The sequence below is a fragment of the Pelobates fuscus genome, chromosome 9, assembly GCF_036172605.1.
Source record: "Pelobates fuscus isolate aPelFus1 chromosome 9, aPelFus1.pri, whole genome shotgun sequence".
Taxonomy (NCBI): domain Eukaryota; kingdom Metazoa; phylum Chordata; class Amphibia; order Anura; family Pelobatidae; genus Pelobates; species Pelobates fuscus.
The window spans coordinates 105,020,728-105,044,709 of NC_086325.1; the positions used below are offsets into that span (position 1 = coordinate 105,020,728).

Below are 23,982 nucleotides of genomic sequence, written 5' to 3' on the forward strand. Positions count from 1 at the left end.
GCTCACACTCTAGGATTCTTCTTCACCTCATTGAGCAGTCTGTGCTGTGCTCTTGCAGTCATCTTTACAGGACGGCAACTCCTAGGGAGAGTAGCAGCAGTGCTGAACTTTCTCCATTTATAGACAATTTGTCTTACCGTGGACTGATGAACAGCAAGGCTTTTGGAGATACTTTTATAACCCTTTCCAGCTTTATGCAAGTCAACAATTCTTAATTGTAGGTCTTCTGAGAGCTCTTTTGTGCGAGGCATCATTCACATCAGTCAATGCTTCTTCTGAAAAGCAAACCCAGAACTGGTGTGTGTTTTTATAGGGCAGGGCAGCTGTAACCAACACCTCCAATCTTATCTCATTGATTGGACTCCAGTTGGCTGACATCTCACTCCAATTAGCTCTTGGAGATCATTAGTCTAGGGGTTCACATACTTTTTCCACCTGCACTGTGAATGTTTACATGGTATGTTCAATAAAAACATGGCAACATTTAATTCTTTGTGTGTTATTAGTTTATACAGACTGTAATTGTCTATTGTTGTGACTTAGATGATGATCAGATCACATTTTATGACCAATTTGTGCAGAAATCCATACCATTCCAAAGGGTTCACATACTTTTTCTTGCAACTGTAGGCTCAGATGAACAACAACACATGACATATTACACCATGTCATGATTTATTTAACAAAGATAAAGCCAAATTGAGATTTAAATAAATAAGCAGCAAAAATACAATGTGTATGTAAAAATGCAAAAATGAAAATGAAAACGAATGCCACAAACTTTTTCCAAATATAAAATTAAGCTCAAAATATATCCTATGTGTGTCCCCATGGTGTCCACATATGCACATTGTATTCATTTATAGAGTGATTTAAATATGTGAGCTGCTAAAATACCCAAAATGCACCATGGACCCATGTTCAGTTTGCCTTTTTTTTATTTTATTTTTTTAAACTGGTAAGGTTATTATTTCAGCCCTGTGTGTTCGCTAAAAGTTGACAAGGCTATGTGAAGGGACAATGTATAGAGTGTGTGTAGTGAATGCATTGTGTGTGTATAATGTATAGAGTGTGTGTAGTGAATGCATTGTGTGTATGTGTGTGCAGTGGTTCCCAAACTGTGTGCACAGGGGCGCTGAAAAATATTTCCCTGGTGCTCCCTCTCCCCTGCCTCAGCCTGCTAGCAGTGTAATGCTGCAACTGGCAGGGGAGGGATAAAGGACCCATGGGAGCTCTAACCTTCAGCTCCACCAGGTTCTCCTCTTGTGAGCTGGGAGCATTGCCACGGTTAACACCTGAGGCTGCTATTGTTCACTCCCACCACTGGGACTACCAAGGCTTCTCCATCGGACCACTAGGGATTGCCTTGTACTGTCCTCCCTCCCCGGCAAAGGTAAGCAGGGAGGGGGGATATCAAAATATATATTTTTTTAATTTAAAAAAAATTATATTTATTAATCTACCCTCCAAACCCACAGACCCACAATAATAATCCCCTATACACACACTGCCCCCCATACACACACACAAACACAATGCCCCCATACACACACTGCCCCCACACACACACACTATCCCATCATACACACACTGTACCCCTCATGCACACACTGTATCCCTCACACAAGCAGCCATCAAACACACAGACACAATTCATCCCTCACATACACACTACATCCTTTACAAACATAATTCACTCCCGTACACACACTGCACCCTTCACACAAACACACACAACCTGCAACCTCCCCCCCCACACACACACACATATTGCACCCCTCACAAACACACAAACCACTGCCCCTATCCCTTACTACAGCCCCTATCCTGGAAGACCCCAGGTAAGTTGTCAAACTGTTCGTGAACGCTGGTAAAAATAGACCTGCTGCCCGTTCAAGTTCCTGACCACCTATACGAACAGCGTTCGGGAGATAAACTACCGAATGAGGGGAGCATTCTACACTTAACAGATTTCGTATAAACTATGTGGTTTTCATACAAAATTCTGCGAACGGAGACCGACCCTGGAACTATTTTGGACTTCGTGGCAGGCCGGTCAAAACTTCCCTGCGATGGCAATTCAAAACTACTGAACCGATCTGAATGATTTTGGATATGTTGGTCACTCGGATCGGGGCTACCCGGGAATGTGACTTTTGAGGGATTTTCATGGATTTTGGGGGTACTTTTGGGGTGTTTGAAAATTGTTATGTTTTTCTGTACATGGAAATAATTGAGTTTGTTCAGTATCTCAATTATCTCAATTGACTCAATTATCTCTCAAGCACAGAGGAGGAGTTTGTGACATGTATAAATTCGGTGACTGTGCCTGCATTAAACAGCTCTACTTCCAGCATTAATCCTCGACTCATGTGTGGGGGGATATGCGATACTGGCGATATTTACTTTCAGAATTATTGGAGCTGTGATATTTGGAGAAAAGGGAATCCATGGGGCGATATACTGGTGGTCCGCCACAGTATCAGCAATACAAACATGTATTCCTGCATGACACTATAGCTCTACTAGCACCATTTAGGTGGCCATCCTCCCTCTCCCTCAAGTAAAAAGGTGATTTATTTACCTTTTTCCAGCACCACAAAGGTCTCCTCGCGGCTTGCTCTGCCCCCTTTGATTGAGATCATCAAACTTCATGATATCAGCCAATCCAGTTGCTTTCCTATGGCTATCACGCATTCGCGGCGAAACACCATTCTGTACCAATCTACATCTTCTCATAGAGATGCATTGAATCAATGGATCTCTATGATGAATGTTCAGCACCTCCTATGCAGGGCATAGAGACACTGAATTTCAGCACTGACCCAGGAAGCACCTCAAGTGGCAGTCTGAAAAAGCAGTGTTTACATTAAAAAGGATGCATGGGCAGACTGTAGACACAAGAACAACTATATAAAGCTGTCGTTTTTTCTTCTGACTATAGTGTCCCTTTAAGCAAAATTACATTTCAGTTGTTAAAATAATTTCCTCAAAATCCATCAAAAGAATCCCAAAAGCAAACATTATCGACAAAGGAGAAAAAACACGGGCTTAAAGGGATGAAAACTGAAAGAAAACAAAAACATGGAGAGCACCATGAAATGATGGTACATTGAGCTACACTTAAAGGGACACTGTAGGCACCCAGACCACTTCAGCTCATTGAAGTGGTCTGGGTACCAACTCCCATTACCCTTAACCCTGAGCAAGTAATTATTGCAGTTTTCATAAACTTCCCCCTTGACAAAGGGGGAAGCTACAGTGCCATTTATATACTTGTTATAATATCCATTGTAACCTTTCCGGATACCTGCTATGTTTTCCTGGCACTATAGTTTCCCTTTAAACCTCCAATACGCTGAACTAGCATAGTGAAAAAGCATGCATAAACGTCGATGAGTTCCTATAATATTTTCTAATACCATTCAGCATGTTTTAGGCTATACTTTAAACAACAAGTTTGAATTATTATATATTGCTGAGGTTCACATTGTCCAAATAGTGCTTGCACGATAGATACCGCTTCCAAAGGTTATTGTACAGTCAACAACCCACCTGGATGTTTTACATTAAATTTAGAAAACATAAGTATCTAAACAAGATCCTTGAAGTTGCCACTTCAGAAAAAAGAAAAACAAACCACTAAAGAATGGTATTCAATTCATTTAATAATTCAAAAATATAAACAGGAAATAAACAGAAACAAGAAAAACTAATATAAGAGGAGCTCGTGAAAGAAGGAAAAATCCTGATCTCTCCCCATAGTGCCCTCTAGGTGGCACACTCATTTATATTATAATAATAATTAATAATAATATATAATATACCTTAAATGTGTGTTTCTCTGTGAAAATAAGAACAAATATATATTTCTGACATATTTTACCAGGAAAGATATGTTGGCATTTCTCTAATTTTCAAGCAATAGTTTTTAGTGTATATGTTAAATACACGATTTTTAGAGCTTGTTTTTACCCTATCAACCAATAATAACTATAATAATGATAATCTAAACATAATATCACAAAGAATACAATCAAACTAGAAGACAGTGAGAGTTATACTTCTTCAGCAGTAAGTAAACTTGTTAATTCCTTGTTCTTTGACCGTTAAAACTGGATATATTTTAAGTACATACCTATATTTTGCATTTTTTTTTGTTTAGGGAGAAATAGTATACAAAATAGAAGAAATACCAGAATAGTTGTTAGGCAGATAGGATATGGCAGTATATTTTGAAATGATTATGAATATAACTCACTATGCCTGTCCTGTCTGGTTCTGTTACTTTACTATGTGACAAAACTAGTAAAGATGACACCCAAAAATCCACGTTGCCTAACATAAGGCAGCTGTCCATATTAACCCATTAAATGTAAGCGTCCAGTTTCCAATTTTCCTGATCAGACAATGACAACATTAACTAATGCAATGCTGCCATGGTTTTAATCAGGAAAAGAAAATCACAGTACGTATTGAAACAATTTTCGATTTTTCTGCTTAAACCATTAAAGCATTACTTTCGTTAATGATGCCATGGTTTTAGTCAGGAACAGAAAATTAAGTATGGGAAGAATTTTCTATTTTTTGAGTCTAAAAAGCAAATTATCTTCTCTGCACATTGTTAGGGTGACTCATGGTGTTTGAAGTTAAAACTGAACCTTTGCGCGTGTGCTAGTGAGATTGGGTCTACCCAATCTTTACATGGCAGCACAGCTAGCCCAGATCACCCTGTGGCACTCGCCCAAAGACAAAAGAAAGTGGGTTGAGTTAGAGTCTGGACAGATGGGAGTGGATCTCCCTCAGTTCTACATATGGACAGACAAACAGCACAGAGCTCTCCAGAGAACTGACTGTCCAGCCCTTATGGCATCCATCGCCCTGTGGGACAGAGTAAAAAAAAAGTTAGCACTGATCTCTGAACTATCGCCCATGACCTCCTTCCTCAGGAATAGGTCCTTCCCACCTGACATGCACGCTAGGGACTTCACAGAACTAGAAAGAGCCAGTTTACAAAGATTTAAACACTTTTACCCTAACCCAGTGGCCAATGGCTAACCTTGACACCATAAATTGTTTCTGGACTACATTTCCCATGATGCTCAGCTAGCTTTTAGACTTTTAAAGCTAGCTGAGCATCATGGGAAATGTATAAATACCAATCCAAAGTTGCCCCCCTTGAACAGAGGGATGTGTGTAACAATAAGTGCTTAAACGCGAATATTTTTTTTTATTTTTTTTTAAATAAAAATAAAAAAAAGAAATTATATAAGCGGCTCTATACACTTGTGTGGAAATATCCTCTTTTCCACAAGACAATCGTATGAAATACAGTGCGGTGTAGGTGAAAAAAACTACACCTATAAGTGGAACGCTAAAACAGATACAAAGCTTACCAAACGTACATTTTAAGGAGCCTGTGTATAGATACTGACTCCGTAATCAGGCCTGTGTGCGTATTATGGTAGCACCACCCTTCCGCTTCAGCTTGGAGTAGTTCTCATAGATAAAACATAAGAAGAGAGTGAACCAATGTCTAGATTGTGACAGTAAAATAAGAGTGTAAAATAATAAATGTGGTGCTCACCTAGTCCTGAGCCTATTGGTCCCGGCTCTGAGGTGTGTAGGTATGGTGCCAATTTAGATAGGGATGGCACTGCCCATATGGAGATTCCTGGAGGCTCCAAAAAAAAGGACTTGAGCAGGATATCTTGAGTAAAATAACAACATTTATTGATGTACAATGACAAGTAAAAAGATAATATTAAAAAGTCCTTTAAAATGGCCAATATGTGTTTCACTCTCAATAGAGCTTCCTCAGTCAGCTGTAGTGATGGTCCTCTGAATCTTCCATTTTAACTGTCCTTTAGTCCTTCCCCTTTAATGATCCTAATACATTTTGTCCAATCATAGGGTTCAACAGTTTATTCCATGTGTGGGGTTGATGGTGTGTTTTTGTGAACTACTATGTTGATTGGCCGAATTTTCAGCGCTTTTATTTGCTTCAAATATCATTGGTGGACAGTGATGGTTGGCGGAAGTGCCGGCAGCTCGTCGGGGTGGTTGGCGGAAGTGACGTCACAGACCTCTGTGAGCGTCATCTAACCGCCGCCCCGAAAAGGCTCCCAGCCTGTCCGCCCAACCTTGCTGCACGTATATTGTGCGTCCGGGTCAGAGGGAGGGGACTCTAGTAAGAGGGAGGAGATTCCTCCTCTGGAGGGATGGTATGTTGACACATCTGCTCGTCCCGCCCCTCGGGCGTGCCAATGTGATCGCGGACTCCTCCTCCCCCCAACACAGCGCACGGCAATGAACCCCATAGTAAAATAGAGATAGATTTGGAATAAAAAGTGTTGGACATAGGGCAATAGATGAGTATTGGGGAGGTAAGAAAAGGAAGAGAAAGGAGACATAAAATCATTGTGATTTTCATGCATGTATTTATACAAAGATTTAATATGATGTCCTTAATATGTATATATAGTGGCTTACTGTGCATAAAGCGCATTTTATATGGGGCGGGAGGTGAGCGTAAGTGCCTTCTATAGCTAGAAGAGTTAGACATTAGTATGTATACCTATCTAGAAGGCCGGTACAGTAGCGGAGCGTGCAGTACTTTGCTTGTGCCTGTGCATCGCCGTTTCCCTGCACATTAGATTAAGGGTGGGGAAAGGACTTAACAACGGGCCAAATCAGTGGCTTACGGAGCCAGGGTGTAAACAGTGTGATCATTAATAAATAAATAACAAAAGTAAACAGAGCAACTTTAATATATGGACACATTGCCTGAAGTAGACACAAATGCCTGCTGCCCTGAACTTCAGGTGGGTAGGGTGTGCGTGTCAAGCGCTCCCCTTCTGTGCACAAACGGGGTGAATCCCGCAACATTCCACGATGGGCGATCAGCTTCCGGAATTTTCCGCTATGCCTAGGCCTGGAAGAAAGTTGATGCTTCGAATAGAGATGCACCATCTGATGTGTCTTGCCAGCCTTGTCAACTATTAGTTGGCTTAGGCCCCACTTGTAAGGTATGGAATGTTCCTGTAGTAGTTGGAATACTTGCTTGAGGGATCTTCGCCATACCAGGGTATGCCTACAAAAGTCCTGAAAGAGTGCTAGCTTTAATCTTATAAACTCTGCTATAAATTATTGTAATTGATTTTATATGTCTATATTTATATTTTTTCATATAATAAATATCTAAAAGACAAAACTTTATTGCTTCCAAGACAATCTTTATTTTATATAGTTTTCTCAATTATTTATATATGTTAAATAGAGGATCTCTTACTAACTATGTAAAATTATGGCTAAAATATCTGTATGGTTAGCCCTGCTAAGTTCTATGCTTTAACCCCTTAAAGGGACACTCCAGGCACCCAGACCACTTCTGCCCATTGGAGTGGTCTGGGTGCCAACTCCCACTACTCTTAACCCTGCAAGTGTAATTATTGCAGTTTTTTATAAACTGCAATAATTACCTTGCAGGTTTAACTTCACCTCTAGTGGCTGTCTACTAGACAGCCACTAGAGGGCACTTCCTGGTTTATAGCACAGGAAACCTGTGCTAGAGCGTCGCTGGACGTCCTCACGCTATGTGAGGACCTCCAGCGTCGCTCATTTCCCCATAGGAAAGCATTGAAATGCATTTTCAATGCTTTCCTATGGGGAGCGCTAATGCGCATGCGCGGCATTGCGTCTCCCCAGCCGGTGGGCGGGATCAGTCTCGCCCACCGGCCGACGCAATGCAGAGGAGGAGCGGCGGGGGAGGAGGAAGCAACGACGTGGGACATCGTCGCTGCCTCAGGTTTTCACCCCTTCAGCAACCGGGGATTAGGGGGTGGGAGGGCGAGGGGACCTGCAGTGCCAGGAAAACGGATTGTTTTCCTGGCACTGGAATTTCCCATTAAGGACGGCGGGCGTTCTATGCCGTCCTTAGGGAACCGGCTCTAAAAGCCGTCCTTTCTACTTACCCGGTCGCCGGCGATCGCGGTATGGGGACTTACCTGGGAGCCCAGGGAGTCCCCCTCTGTCCTCTTTGGCCCTCATGGGCCATGTGATCGCGAGATCCTTGTGAGGACCTCGCGATCACATGGACGGCATAGCCGACCAAGGCATTGCCAGTAGGGGGAGTGCCTGTAATGACAGGTACTCCCCCTGCTGCCTGAAAAAAAATGAACTAAAGTTAAAACAGTGCAAAAATAAATAATATATACTTAGATCTTTTTTTAGTAGCCACTTAGTCTCAAACACTGGCCAAAATTGGCGTTCAAATTATTTTTTTGCATTTTTTACACACAAACAAATATTAACACTAACTTTGGCCAATGTTTGTGAACAAGTGGCTACTAAAAAAGACTGGACATACCCCATTTGCAATACCTTGGGTTGTCTACTTTTGCAAATGGTATGCCATCATGTGGGTAATTCTCATTCCTGAGCTACCATACGGTCTCAAAGGCAACGTAACCAATCTGGCGAATTTTAATGTAAGAAAACTGAAAAATGTAACATGCTTTATTTGACCCTGTAACTTCCCAAAACACCATAAAACCTGTACATGGGGGGGGGGGGGGGGGGGGAGGGTACTGTTTTACACGTGAGACATCGCTTAATACAAATATGTGTATTTTATTGCAGTAAAAGCAAACAGTATTATGACCCTCACAGTTAGAATGTCACTTTTTTTTAATTCTTGTTTTTTCCCATTTTTTTAAATATTTTATTCATATTAAATTGTTTCATACCAAAATATTTGATGTTAAATGAAAGCCCTGTTTCCCCTGAATAAAATGATATATAATCAGTGTGATTGCACATAATATGAAAGAGGCGAATAACGCCTGAACAGACATATAGCGCAAATCCATGTTTTTGTTTACGTTTTGTTTTGATCACAACGTACATTTGGCTCAGTCCTTAAGGGTTAAGACATTATAGTGGTAAATAAGGGAACCAGCCGTGTTTACAGTACCTTAGACCACAACTTGATTTCTTGCAAGAAACCGAGCTACTGTCTATGCTATGTATCATATGGAGCTTCTGCGTAAGCATCCAATCATTTGACCTACTCCTGCAATGCTTGGCAAAGAAAAAATAAAGAATTATAAAAAAAACAACTGATCCTTTGAATATTAAGATTCTGATGGATTTTTAATTTATTTTTTTACCATATTCCAGATCACTGTAAGAGCGTAGAGACAGTTTGCTTCAGCCCAGATTCTACACATCTGCTGTCTGCCGGTTGGGATCGTTCTGCCATTTTGTGGGAAGTTAAGGTATAGTTCGTGATTTCAGAAGCAAATTCCTAAAATAAACTTACTTTAAAAGTAAACAGAAAAAAGAGGGGGTGTATACCGCGCCTAGAGATTAATATATACAAAAATATACATACATATGTTTTGCAAATGTATCTAGAATAGTTGGTAACATATATATTGCAAATGTATCCAGAATAGGTGGTAACCTCAAAATAAAAATAAACAAAAAGGTAATAGTGCAATACAGTAAATCATTTCAAAAAGTAGTGAAATATAACTATACACAGTCCACTCACATTTAGATGAGCTATAACAGAGCTCGGCTGTGATGCGCTTGGACGGTACAATCCCCGTCTCAGGATATGTGGTTATGGTAAATCCAGATGTTTCCAAAGTGCAATATGCGTAGTTTATATGGAGAAAAGAAATATAGCAGCAAATGGTGAAGTAAGTACTGATAATCTTCCTCAAGGATCCGTTTATATATGCTTTTAGATTGGATAATCCATTGATGGTGTGTTACTGTTACGCTACTAGGGGTGATTTGGGTTGGAACTCAACTGCAGCTTGTAAACGTCCTAATTACAATAGTGAAGAAATGGAGAATCCTTAAGTATCAATATTGTAGCTTTAAGAAAAGAGAGAATCACTGGTAACTTGATTCAACCGAAGTTTTAATAAGTGTCAAACTGAAATGAATTGCATTTAGGAAACAATCCAATAATAAGAAGTGCAAGTATTCTACAACACAAAGTTCAGTATTAAGTATTTCTTCAGAGATGCATTAAGTAACATTAGTTCATGAGAATAATCTTCAATAGGAACAATAATCAAGTAGCTGAGAATATTTGCAAAGCAAGAACAGTTCATAGTGAATAAGCATGATGGGAGTTGTCCTTCATGAGATTAGTAACTTGAAGCACTGAATGTAATTGCAAAGCAAGAAACAGTTCATAGTGAATAAGCATGATGGGAGTTGTCCTTCATGAGATTAGTAACTTGAAGCACTGAATGTAATTGCAAAGCAAGAAACAGTTCATAGTGAATAAGCATGATGGGAGTTGTCCTTCATGAGATTAGTAACTTGTAGCACTGAAGATTTGAGTAAGCAAGCATTAGTTCATTAATAAATGATATTGCAGACAAATAGCTGAAAGATATACTTAAGGTTAATATGGATAGTCCTCCAATAGTCCAGACATATGGTCAACTTGTAAAGTAGCAAAGTATCCGTTCTCCAGTAATCCTTTATGGCATGCAGCAATCCTTGCATTTGCTCAAAGGCTGGAAGGGCTTGTCTGAGCTTGTGGGGAGGTAAGTCTGGTGGAAGCAGTTCCCAGTAGCTGAGCCTGTGGAGCCCACAGAGGCAGCTCACACGTTAGCTCAGACAATCAATCACCAAGCACCCTCCCTCTGGCCCAGTCTCCCTAAATACTGTCAGAGCTGTGTCAGAGGGGGGCGGAGTCCGGCTCCTCACAGCTGAGTGCCAAACCCAGAAGTGTTACTCCATGACAGCTACTTCCTATTTCCGGGATTTTCGGCTGAAACGCACATGTCGCATTGGTAGTGACGCGGTACTCGCGTCGCACCGGAAGTGACGTGGTACACGCGTCATGTCAGAAAAATGATTTGGCGTGATTAATCCGAATAGGGTGATGCTATTGCGCTCAGATGGAACGCACGCAACGCTAAGAGAACAGCGTGCGTTGCGTTCCAAGCGTCATGGCAGCTGAATTAAATCGGAACACACAGAGAATAGGCATTTAGCCCTTCTCTGTGATGGCATAACTGTCATGTTTATAATTGACATAAGACAAAAATATATATTAGTGTCACAAAAACTACCAGAATCATAATTATATTTAAACATAATGCTTGTCATATTAGACAGTTTCTTTATAGATCTGAATTGAGATTGGACAACATATAAAGATGCATTAGTATAGATTATACAAATAGAAATATAGAGAATAAAAGAACATATATACATATATAGGTGCATTAAAATGCATTAAAAGACTAAAAGATCATATATATATGTATATATATATAAAAGCGGAGTTAGGATAGATGTAAAAAAGATTGGAAAAAAATAATAAATTAAAATTATATAAACATTAATGGATATGAATGGTTATATGCAAAAACATAAAAATAAAATATATATATATATATATATATGTTATAAAAATTTATGTTATAAAAATGTCATTAAAAAGACCAGTTCATGCTGTTATAGAAAATTGTAAAGATCAAAATCAGCATTCAACCCATTAGGGACCTTGGGTTGGTTGACCGAGACCCCCGCCTAACCACCGACTGGCCAGTTTGATAAGCCCAGTCAGCCAAAAATCAACCCTTGTGGGACGGTTGTGACCCGAAAACCCGCGCAGGCGGGGCCCTATCAACCCCCCCCCCTCCTCCCTCACACCCACCTATCCCAAATCATACCGCCCTCTCCCCAGGCGCTGCTACGCTCAGAAGATACTCTAAACTAAACACCACCCAGCACCTCCACACCAGACAAGGATCCTCTTGCAGCAACAACATGCCGCCACTGAACCTCCAAATCCGCCTCACCTCCCTCAACGTCAAGGGACTCAACTCGCCCGGGAAAAGACACGGGATCCTGAGATGGGCCAACCGCACGGAAGCGGACATCATCCTACTACAGGAAACCCATTTCACTGACCACAAACAATTCCCACTAGTCAACCGACACTTCAGAAGATACTATTTGGCTAACTCACCGGAAGCAAAAACAAAAGGGGTAGCAATACTGCTCCGAAACTCCTGCCCACTGGACGACATACAAACCCGCAAAGACCCAGCAGGGAGATTCCTCTTTTTAACCGAAAGGGTGGGAACGACCACGCTAACCATATGCTCCTTATACGCCCCCACTACTCCAAGCGCTTCATTCTGGAACACGTTCAAAACCCATCTCAGGAGCCTCTCCGCCAAACACTTAATCGTCGGCGGCGACCTAAACGCGACCCTCACGCCCGCCACAGACCGAAAAACACACGAGGGCAACGCACCGGCCCCAACCAGAAATGACAAACTATATGCGGACTTCCTAACCGACACACCCCTATTAGATGCCTGGAGACTCCAGCACCCATCGTCGGTCGATTTCACCTTCTACTCCCACACACACAGGTCCTATTCCCGCATCGACAGCTTCCTCATATCCCAGGCAGTCCAACCATGGACCACCCATATGCAAATAGGAAACATTGCGTGGTCGGACCACGCCGAAGTGGCATTAACGATACAGATCCCCCTACTGGCGCAGCCCTGGAGATGGAAACTCAACCCATGGATACTTAAAGATAAGGCCACAGTCCACACCATGACTGAACACCTTAAAACCTACTTCGATCTCAACACCGCGGACGACGTAGCGCCAACAACGGTCTGGGCAGCCCATAAAGTGACGATCAGAGGCAAAGCGCTACGGAATCTGTTGGCGCTATATAAATTGCAATAATAATAATAATAATAACTTCATAGCGATAGCCATGGCCATCAAAAAGCAAAGACTACAAAAACTAACAGCCGCCCTGAAGGAACTAACAAGACTCGAAACCCTCCATAAACTAAATCCGTCAGCCCCGCTCCTAGAGCAACTCAAGACGACACGGGAACTTCTCAAACAACTGTCAGCAGCGGACGTGGCACGGAACCTCATGTGGTCCAAGCAACGATTCTATGAAAAAGGGAATAAAGCGGACTCATTGCTGGCAAACTGCCTCAAAAAAAGGCAAGACAATAAGAAAATCTCGAAAATCCGCACCAGGTCCGGAGAAACGACAACAAAACCGGAAGCGATAGCCCACGAATTCCTTCAATACTATACCAACCTATACAACCACACCGCCGCGGGAGACAAAGAGCAGAAGGAGACCATCTCCTCATTCCTGAGGCCCCTCAACCTACCCTCCCTTCCCAACATAGCGCAAGCCAAACTGGAAACACCAAGGAAAAGCCCGGGAACAGACGGCTTCACAGCTATCTACTACAAGACGTTCCAGGCCATACTGATACCACACTTATGCAAAGCTTTCAACTCACTGCTACAGGGGCACGAACTACCCCCAGACATGCTGACGGCCAACATATGCCTCCTGCCCAAGCCCGGGAAAGAACACCTCGACCCAGGACATTACCGTCCTATTTCACTCCTCAACACAGATCTGAAGATACTAACAAAGGCCCTGGCCAACCATCTCAACCCACACCTTCCATCACTGATCCACCCAGATCAGGTCGGCTTCATCCCCAAAAGGCAGGCGGCGGACAACACCAGGAGAACATACGACACGATCTGGTACGCCAAATACAGAAATATCCCATCAGTAGTGCTATCCCTAGACGCCGAGAAGGCATTCGACCGCCTTCTCTGGCCATTCATGTACGAAGTACTGGCTCACTTGAAATTCCCACCGGGATTCCTGAACATCATACGGGCAATCTACAACCGACCAACGGGGAAACTCCTACTCCCCCACGTAGAAACCCAAACGTTCAATATCACCAACGGGACCAGACAGGGGTGTCCCCTCTCCCCGTTACTCTTCGCACTCTCCCTGGAGCCACTGCTCCAAGCTATCCGCACTCATCCCGCCATACAGGGGATACACATCAGACGAGAAACGTACACCGTGGCAGCCTACGCAGATGATGTTCTCCTGACGTTGACGAATCCCGTCCCCTCATTGCACGCCACACTCTCCCTCATCACAGAATACTCAACCATATCGGGCTACAAAATTAACCTAACTAAGTCGACACTGATGCCTATAGCAGCAACTCCACAACAACTTCATCTGCTCCGCCAATCATTCCCCTTCAGCATCTCCACGACAGCCCTTACATACCCAGGCACCAAATTAGCCCCAACACTGGAGGACATATACAACCTCAATTACCCGCCACTCCTCAAGACAGCCTATTCAGACCTGCAACGATGGGACAAACTGGGGATAATGTGGTCCAAGCAACGATTCTATGAAAAAGGGAACAAAGCGGACTCATTGCTGGCAAACTGCCTCAAAAAAAGGCAAGACAATAAGAAAATCTCGAAAATCCGCACCAGGTCCGGAGAAACGACAACAAAACCGGAAGCGATAGCCCACGAATTCCTTCAATACTATACCAACCTATACAACCACACCGCCGCGGGAGACAAAGAGCAGAAGGAGACCATCTCCTCATTCCTGAGGCCCCTCAACCTACCCTCCCTTCCCAACATAGCGCAAGCCAAACTGGAAACACCAAGGAAAAGCCCGGGAACAGACGGCTTCACAGCTATCTACTACAAGACGTTCCAGGCCATACTGATACCACACTTATGCAAAGCTTTCAACTCACTGCTACAGGGGCACGAACTACCCCCAGACATGCTGACGGCCAACATATGCCTCCTGCCCAAGCCCGGGAAAGAACACCTCGACCCAGGACATTACCGTCCTATTTCACTCCTCAACACAGATCTGAAGATACTAACAAAGGCCCTGGCCAACCATCTCAACCCACACCTTCCATCACTGATCCACCCAGATCAGGTCGGCTTCATCCCCAAAAGGCAGGCGGCGGACAACACCAGGAGAACATACGACACGATCTGGTACGCCAAATACAGAAATATCCCATCAGTAGTGCTATCCCTAGACGCCGAGAAGGCATTCGACCGCCTTCTCTGGCCATTCATGTACGAAGTACTGGCTCACTTGAAATTCCCACCGGGATTCCTGAACATCATACGGGCAATCTACAACCGACCAACGGGGAAACTCCTACTCCCCCACGTAGAAACCCAAACGTTCAATATCACCAACGGGACCAGACAGGGGTGTCCCCTCTCCCCGTTACTCTTCGCACTCTCCCTGGAGCCACTGCTCCAAGCTATCCGCACTCATCCCGCCATACAGGGGATACACATCAGACGAGAAACGTACACCGTGGCAGCCTACGCAGATGATGTTCTCCTGACGTTGACGGATCCCGTCCCCTCATTGCACGCCACACTCTCCCTCATCACAGAATACTCAACCATATCGGGCTACAAAATTAACCTAACTAAGTCGACACTGATGCCTATAGCAGCAACTCCACAACAACTTCATCTGCTCCGCCAATCATTCCCCTTCAGCATCTCCACGACAGCCCTTACATACCCAGGCACCAAATTAGCCCCAACACTGGAGGACATATACAACCTCAATTACCCGCCACTCCTCAAGACAGCCTATTCAGACCTGCAACGATGGGACAAACTGGGGATATCGTGGATGGGAAGAGTCACTACCATCAAGATGAACCTCCTCCCACGATTCCTCTACCTCTTCCAGACACTACCCATTCCAATATATAAACCAGACTTCAAACGCCTGCAGGCGGCCATAGACAAATTCATATGGAAAGCTAAACGGCCCAGAATACGCAGAGCCACAATGTATATTCCTAGACTCAGGGGTGGACTAGGACTACCCAACTTTCAACAATACTACAACGCAGCCCAACTGGCCCACATCCAGCAGTGGCACGCCCCCCCTGGCACCAAACGCTGGGTAGACCTGGAACATGACATCTTGGGGTGGGACCAACCCTCCTCATATATGTGGGTGCCGTGCACACAGCGACCGCTACCACCACCTACTTCGCCGGCAGTCACCCACACACTCACCCTCTGGGACAAACTCAACCCAAAATACGACCTATCCTCCTTCCTCTCTCCGGTAACACCAATATATCGCAACAAATTTTTCCCCCCAGGCATTGTAGCGAAGCACTTCCTAGCATTTGACCAACGAGACATCTCAAGACTACTCCACCTGTATCGCCAAGGGGCAATCTTCCAATACACTGACCTTCCCGACTCGGAAACCCTAACCACAGCAGACCACTTCCGATATATACAACTCCGTGACCTTGCGCAACAACCAATGATCAAACAAGCAGGCACCTCACCCCCGACGGCATTCGAAAAACAGTGCTTCGACGCACCCTTACAATCGGGGCAAATCTCCGCCCTATACAACACACTAACGACCCACACCTCGCAGCTCAACCTCACGTACACAACCGCCCGGGAGCGTGACCTGGGACCGCCAGAAGAACCGAGCGACTGGGCCGAGATTTGGGAAGCAACAAACTCCTTAACAGTTTGCGTCACGCACAAAGAACAGGCATACAAGACACTACACCGGTGGTACCTGACACCACACAGACTCTACAAAAAACCTGACGACGGGTGCTGGAAGGGATGAGGCGACACCGGCTCCTACCTACACTGTTGGTGGACGTGCCCGAAACTCAAACCACTATGGAGTAAAGTCAGTCACCTCATAGAAACGATAACAGAAAAGCCAATCACCGCACAACCATGGACCATGCTTCTCAACAAACCGCTAGACTCACTCACAAGGAACGAAAACAAGCTAACAGCCCGAATCAACCTGGCGGCGTGATGCACAATAGCAGAACTATGGGTCGACCCCAAAATCCCAACAATCTCAATCATCATAAACAAAATCAAAGAAACCTGGGACCTGGACGAACTAACAGCACAGGTAAACGACACATACAGAGCGTTCCATCGCACATGGGACCCCTGGGACATGAACCAGGCAAACCTACACGCTGACCCAACGAGCTAAAGCACAAGATCGGAAGCTAGTAACCATAGCAGACCCCATCCCAAGACGACCCCAACATATCAAAGCCAAACAGGCTTCAGGCGTATGACTGTCATAACCAAAAACTGTCATGTATTCTCTATGAAATCTGTCACAAGACTCTTCACCCCGTTTTGCCTTCTGTATCCTAACCCCAACGATTATAAAATCTTGAAAATAAAGAATTTACAAAAAAAAAAAGGTCTAATCGTTCTGCCTACATACTGAAGGCCACACGGGCATTCTAATAAATAGATCTCATTTTTGCTATTACTTGTAATAACCTCTTTTATATTATATATTTTCCCAGTGTTATTTGACCTAAATTCAGTAATAGTTCTCTTTGTTGTTTTGTTTTTTTTGCATGCCATACAACAATTGCACTTATAGAAACCTTTTTTATTCATAAAATTATTAACTTTATTTGGACTATTCTTTGTGAAATTTTTTGTTAAATGCATCTTCAAATTTGGTGCTCCTCTGAATATTATTTTTGGTTTATCAGGGATTATTTTTCTCAGGATCTCATCTTCCTTTAATAAGTGCAAATGTTTAGTTAAATTTTTTTTCAAATATTTATTTTTATTATTATAATCTAATACAATTGGTAAAATAAAATCAGAATTGTCTTGATTCACTCCAGGTTTTGTTTTATGTATGAGCTGATTTCTATTTATTATTGCCGTTTGGTTGATTGTTGTCTCAATATTCTTAGTGTTATATCCTTTTTGTATGAAACTCTCTTTTAATGTATTTGCTTGTTTAAGAAAAGTCGACGTATCTGAACAGTTTCTTTTAAGCCGCATTATTTGGCTTTTTTGTATACTGTCTAGCCATATTTTATTGTGGCAACTGTCAGTGCTTATATAATTATTTACATTTACATCCTGGTCCTCCCACTCTGCCATATAGAGGTTGGCATAACTGGGTGCAAACCTGGTACCCATAGCTGTTCCTGTTTTTTGCAGATAAAAAACATCTTTAACCCCGTAAGGACCAAACTTCTGGAATAAAAGGGAATCATGACATGTCACGCATGTCATGTGTCCTTAAGGGGTTAAACCAAAAATAATTATGTTTTAAAATTAGGTCTATGCCTTCGATTAAAAACTCAGTTTGTTCTTGAGGCATAGAATCATCTCTCTCTAAAATGGATCTAATAGCTTGACACCCTTTGTCATGTTGTATGATCGTATACAATGACTGTACGTCACAGGTGATGAGTTTATAGTCTTCTTTCCAGATAATATTTTCCAATTTTTTTTAATAAGTCTATCGTGTCTTTTAGATATGATCTCGTTTGTTTAACGTATGGCTGTAACATTATATCAATGTATTCGGATAGGTTAGAAAGAAGCGATCCTATACCAGACACAATTGGTCGTCCCGGGGGGTTGTTTAGATTTTTATGGATTTTTGGAAGGAAATATATGACTGGGATCTTAGGGAATTGTATATTTATATAGTTATATTCTTTGGTATTTAGTATTCCCATAATTATGTTTTAAAATTAGGTCTATGCCTTCGATTAAAAACTCAGTTTGTTCTTGAGGCATAGAATCATCTCTCTCTAAAATGGATCTAATAGCTTGACACCCTTTGTCATGTTGTATGATCGTATACAATGACTGTACGTCACAGGTGATGAGTTTATAGTCTTCTTTCCAGATAATATTTTCCATTTTTTTTTAATAAGTCTATCGTGTCTTTTAGATATGATCTCGTTTGTTTAACGTATGGCTGTAACATTATATCAATGTATTCGGATAGGTTAGAAAGAAGCGATCCTATACCAGACACAATTGGTCGTCCCGGGGGGTTGTTTACATTTTTATGGATTTTTGGAAGGAAATATATGACTGGGATCTTAGGGGATTGTATATTTATATAGTTATATTCTTTGGTATTTAGTATTCCCATAATTATGTTTTAAAATTAGGTCTATGCCTTCGATTAAAAACTCAGTTTGTTCTTGAGGCATAGAATCATCTCTCTCTAAAATGGATCTAATAGCTTGACACCCTTTGTCATGTTGTATGATCGTATACAATGACTGTACGTCACAGGTGATGAGTTTATAGTCTTCTTTCCAGATAATATTTTCCAATTTTTTTTAATAAGTCTATCGTGTCTTTTAGATATGATCTCGTTTGTTTAACGTATGGCTGTAACATTATATCAATGTATTCGGATAGGTTAGAAAGAAGCGATCCTATACCAGACACAATTGGTCGTCCCGGGGGGTTGTTTACATTTTTATGGATTTTTGGAAGGAAATATATGACTGGGATCTTAGGGGATTGTATATTTATATAGTTATATTCTTTGGTATTTAGTATTCCCATGTCTTTTCCCTTTTTTAAGTACATATTAAATTTATTTTTTATATCTGTTGTTGGATCTTTTTTTAGTTTAACATATGTATTGCAGTCATTTAATTGTCTCAGGGCTTCTACTTCATATTTTTCTTTAGATTGAATTACAAGACCTCTGCCTTTATCGGCGGGTTTAATTACTATTGAAGTGTCATTGTAAAGATCTTTAACAATCTTCATTTCCCTTTTAGTCATATTTGGTCTATTTCTTATTTGTCTAGTGTCTATGGCTTTTAAGTCCTTGCATACCTTTTTTTTTCGAATATATCCAAGGCACTGGATTTAAAATAAGCAGTATATATAATATGGATGAGCCTTTAATTGTCTTTGATAACCTACCAGAATTACTTAAGCAATTAGAATTTTCTCTGACAAAAGAAATAAAATTAAGGTGGGAAATAGCAACATTGACTAAATATATAGAAGAAAAGATAACTCCTAGAGGTCTTAGACTTTTTTAAAATGCCCACATCAGACACTGAAAATAAAAACTTCATGGAAGAATGGTACAATCATTTAGAGTTTTGTACCTTAGGATTGATGAGGAGTCTCATCAAAGTTAAAAGCGAAAAACTCTCTATAATAAACAAAAAAAATAAAAACACTAAGAGAACAATTAATTCCCTTTGGTGACACGGAAGAATATTACAACTCATCACAAAAAAATTAAAAAACTGTGGAAAAAAATGTAAATAGATATAAAAAGGATAAAAATCCCAAAACACAATCGAGACAAATATGAATATGCACAAAAACAAGTTCGAACTTATAATATTAAAAAAACAAATACACAAAATTGATGGAAAAACACTGGAATGCACACTAACACAAATACACAGGGAGGTCATCAATTTAGACCCAATAGATTCCAAAACAAAGAGTTTCATTAAAGAAAATACTCTCACAATAATCACTATAGATCACCAAATAAATCTCCTATAAGACATAACACAAGATACGACAGATTTCACACTAAATACTATCAGAATACTCACTTCCACAACAAACCACTTAAAGTCAAACCCACCCACTATTCAGAAAAATAGAGGAACAAGCCAAGCACAAATATCCTACACACCACGGTGTCTCCGAATCCCCTCTTATTGTAAGACCTAAAACACATAGGTACACACATATACCAGACTCCCCTAAACAAAAAAAGAAATAGTAAATATTCATGGGAAAAACCAAAGAAATCAACAAATACAAACATTTCCTCTTTTACAAGTCCTTAATGAGTCAATTACCGGCATCTGTGGGGGCAGGTATCCACTTGGTGGAACGCACGTATGACACGCACGTTCTTGCCGACCTCGACGTATGCGGAAGTCCGGTCCGTGGTCCACTTGGTGGAACGCACGTATGACACGCACGTTCTTGCCGACCTCGACGTATGCGGAAGTCCGGTCCGTGGTCGAGGTCGGCAAGAACGTGCGTGTCATACGTGCGTTCCACCAAGTGGATACTCGCCCCCACAGATGCCGGTAATTGACTCATTAAGGACTTATAAAAGAGGAAATGTTTGTATTTGTATTTTCACACCAACTGAGGAAGCCAGTTACTGGCGAAACGCATTTTGGACTAATTTGAAAGACTTATTTTATGCTAATTTGATTCAGTAGAATCTTTTAAGTTATTTGATTTGTGAATTTAATTTTATTGAATAAATTACCTTTTGATTATTCTTGGAGACCTCCCTGCTTGCATCTCTACTTTTACATTTGGGAGTGGAAGAAACCAGGAGGAGATAAAGAGAGGGTAGTGGATCCCCTTTTAAAGATCCCAAGGCGTCTACCACTAGAGCCAGGTGACCTTTTGGCTCTTTATTTGTGAGTTGGAAATTTATACAATTTCTGTGCTACTTTTTATTTCTTATTACACATGTCTGCACTATGATTTGGTTGTTTATTACTTACAGGACATTGTAAATACGGTCCCATCAGCATACATCTTATTATCGTTTGTACAGGTATTTTCAGTGCTCCACTTATATTTGTTCTTTGCATGTAACCATTTGTGAAGGTTAAGGGAACCCTCCACTTAAGTGTAGAGCCTGATTATACTTAGCTGTAAGAGTGTGCACGTGTTTTGTTTTCACAATTTTCTACAACAGCATGAACTGGTCTTTTTTTTTTTTTAAAGATTCTTTATTTTTCATTTTTCAGTTTTCATGAACAAAAGTTAATGAACGTTTTTACAGAAAAAAGAGGTTGGTTAGTTAGGGGGTTACAATAGGATACAAAATATTTTTAGTAGAACATGTTACTGGCATTGTGTTTTGGTATCTCTTATAACATTTTCTTTTGAGGACCTTGAGTCAGGAAAGCTACGTGTGTGACCGTTCAGATCGTGTTATCTGTGGTCAGGTGGAGTTACAGGGTTCCAGGGGTGGTTATGACGCGTCCATCGAGGTACCTGTTCCGGGATATTCCGGTTATTAGAGATAGTTGAGGTCGTAGGGTCATTAGCCAGAAGCTTTCAGTGGTGGTCGTCCCATTGTTGGGGGGATGGGGATATCTGTCTGGGGGAGTGTGGCCTTCGAGTCGGTCAGAGATTGTGGTTGTGTCAGTAGGGCCAGGAAGTTAGGATGGGTGTTACAGGGAGGGTAGTGTTAGGTAGGGGGGTAGTTAAGGGGGAAGGGAGAGGAACTGTGGAGAGGTGAATAGGGTGCTGCTGTCCTTCTGGGTATTCCCTCCGAGCCCAGGGCGGTGGGGTTGGGTTAGGGGTGGGTTGAAGCTGTGCGCTTCACCCTAGTCGTGGTTAGGGTCGGTGGTGTAGGTCGTCGGGTCTGGTATGTCACCATGGGAGGGCATTGTTTCCGTCGAGCCATGGGTCCCAGACTTTGTGGAATGATTTAGGGGTGTCATGTATCTGTGCTGTTAGTCTGTCCATGTCTATGCTATCTGTGATTTTCGTGTGTATTTGAGGGTGAGTGGGTATACGTGGTGTGGACCAGTTTTCGGCGATTGCTCGGCGTGTGGCTAGGGCTATTCTTGCTATGAGCTTATTTTCACTACGGGTGAAGCTGTCCAGGGGTTTAGAGAGCAAAAGGGCCCACGGGTCAAGGGGTACTGGTTTGTTGAGTAGTCCGGATAGGAGGGTCGTCATAGTTTTCCATAGGGGTGTAAGTTTAGGGCATGTCCACCAGCAGTGGAGGAATGTGCCTGTTTCTCCGCACATTTTCCAGCAGAGGTTGGTGGGGCTTTGTTTCATGGCCTTCAGGCGGTAGGGGGTGAGGTACCATCTGAAGAGCATTTTGTATGCCTGTTCTTGATGGGTGACGCAGATTGAGATAGATTTAATGGATGCCCATATGTCGGCCCAGTCCGTGGAGTCCACGGGGGGTCCGAGATCTTTTTCCCACGCCGCGATATATGGGAGGGCTATCTGAGTGTGGTGTGTGGTTAGATTTATGTAGATAGATGATATTTGGCTCTTCCTGGATGGTGACTGAAGGGTGTCTCTTTCAAACCCGGTCAGGGACGAGGTGGCTGCTATGCGAACCGTGTCGGTCGCTGCGAAGCTTCGGAGTTGGAGGTAGCGGAAGTAATCAAATGTGGTTAAGGTTTCGGGGTTGGGGAGTTCTGTGTATTGCAGGAGCTTGCCGTTAGGATAGAGGTGTCCCAACCTAACTATATCGCGGTCTTCAAAATGGGCGTAGTGTTGAGGTGTGAGGCCAGGTTGGAACATTTTGTTGCGGAGGATTGGGGTGAGGGGCGAGAGGCCTGTGGACAAGTCAAATTTGTCGCTGAGTCGGTCCCAGAGGTCTAGGGAGTGGGTGATTGCTGGGGAAGTGGGGGGTGGCAGTGGCATGTATTGCCTTTGGAGCCACATGTATTGGGAGGAGTGGTCTCGGCCAAAGATGAGATGTTCCAGGTCTACCCATCGTTTGTGTGCGGGGGGGAGATGCCAATGTTGGATTTGTGTCAGGTGGGCTGCATGTAGGTAGTGTGTAAGGTTGGGGAGGCCTAGACCTCCGGAGAGTTTGGGTACATATAATGTGGCTCTGCGGATGCGGGTTTTTTTCCCGTTCCAAATGAATCGGTCTATGGCAGTTTGTAGTCTTTTGAGGTCAGTTTTATTGCAGGGGATGGGTAGTGCTTGGAAGGCGTAGAGGAATTTGGGTAGGAGGTTCATTTTAACGGAAGCTATTCTTCCTAGCCAAGATATGTTCATCTGTTTCCAGCGTTCCAGGTTTTGGATTGCTTTCTGGAAGAGTGGGGGATAGTTGGTTTTGTATAAGGCGGTGGTGTCACTAGTGATTTGGACTCCCAGGTAAGTGATTGCCGTCGGGCAAATCCGAAAGGGGAGGTCTTGTTTTAGGGAGTGGATAATGGGTTCTGTAAGGTTGAGCGGCATGAGGTCTGATTTAGTGGCATTGAGTTGGTATCCCGATATCTTTGAGTAGTCTTGTAGGGTTGTTATGAGGGTGGTCAGGGTCGGGATGGGGTCAGTCAGGGTGAGGAGGATGTCGTCTGCGTATGCTGCGATGGTGAATGTGTCGTCCCTAATTTTGAGCCCTTTGATGTGTGGGTTGTTACGTATGGTCTCTAGCAGTGGTTCGAGGGATATAGCGAATAGTAGAGGGGACAGGGGGCAGCCTTGTCGGGTTCCGTTCAGTATAGGGAAAGAGGGGGGGGTGATATTGGGGATTAGCAGCTGCGC

General features: G+C 42.6%; 1 protein-coding gene across 1 annotated transcript in view; it reads left to right on the forward strand.

Annotated features, from left to right (window-relative positions):
* The window catches only part of WDR38 (WD repeat domain 38), a 63,679-nt gene that overhangs the window by 19,561 nt on the left and 20,136 nt on the right, over positions 1–23,982 (forward strand). The window contains exon 4 of the mRNA XM_063431045.1: positions 9,181–9,278. Within this exon, the coding sequence (XP_063287115.1) occupies positions 9,181–9,278 (98 nt within the window). The remainder of the gene's footprint in view (positions 1–9,180; positions 9,279–23,982) is intronic.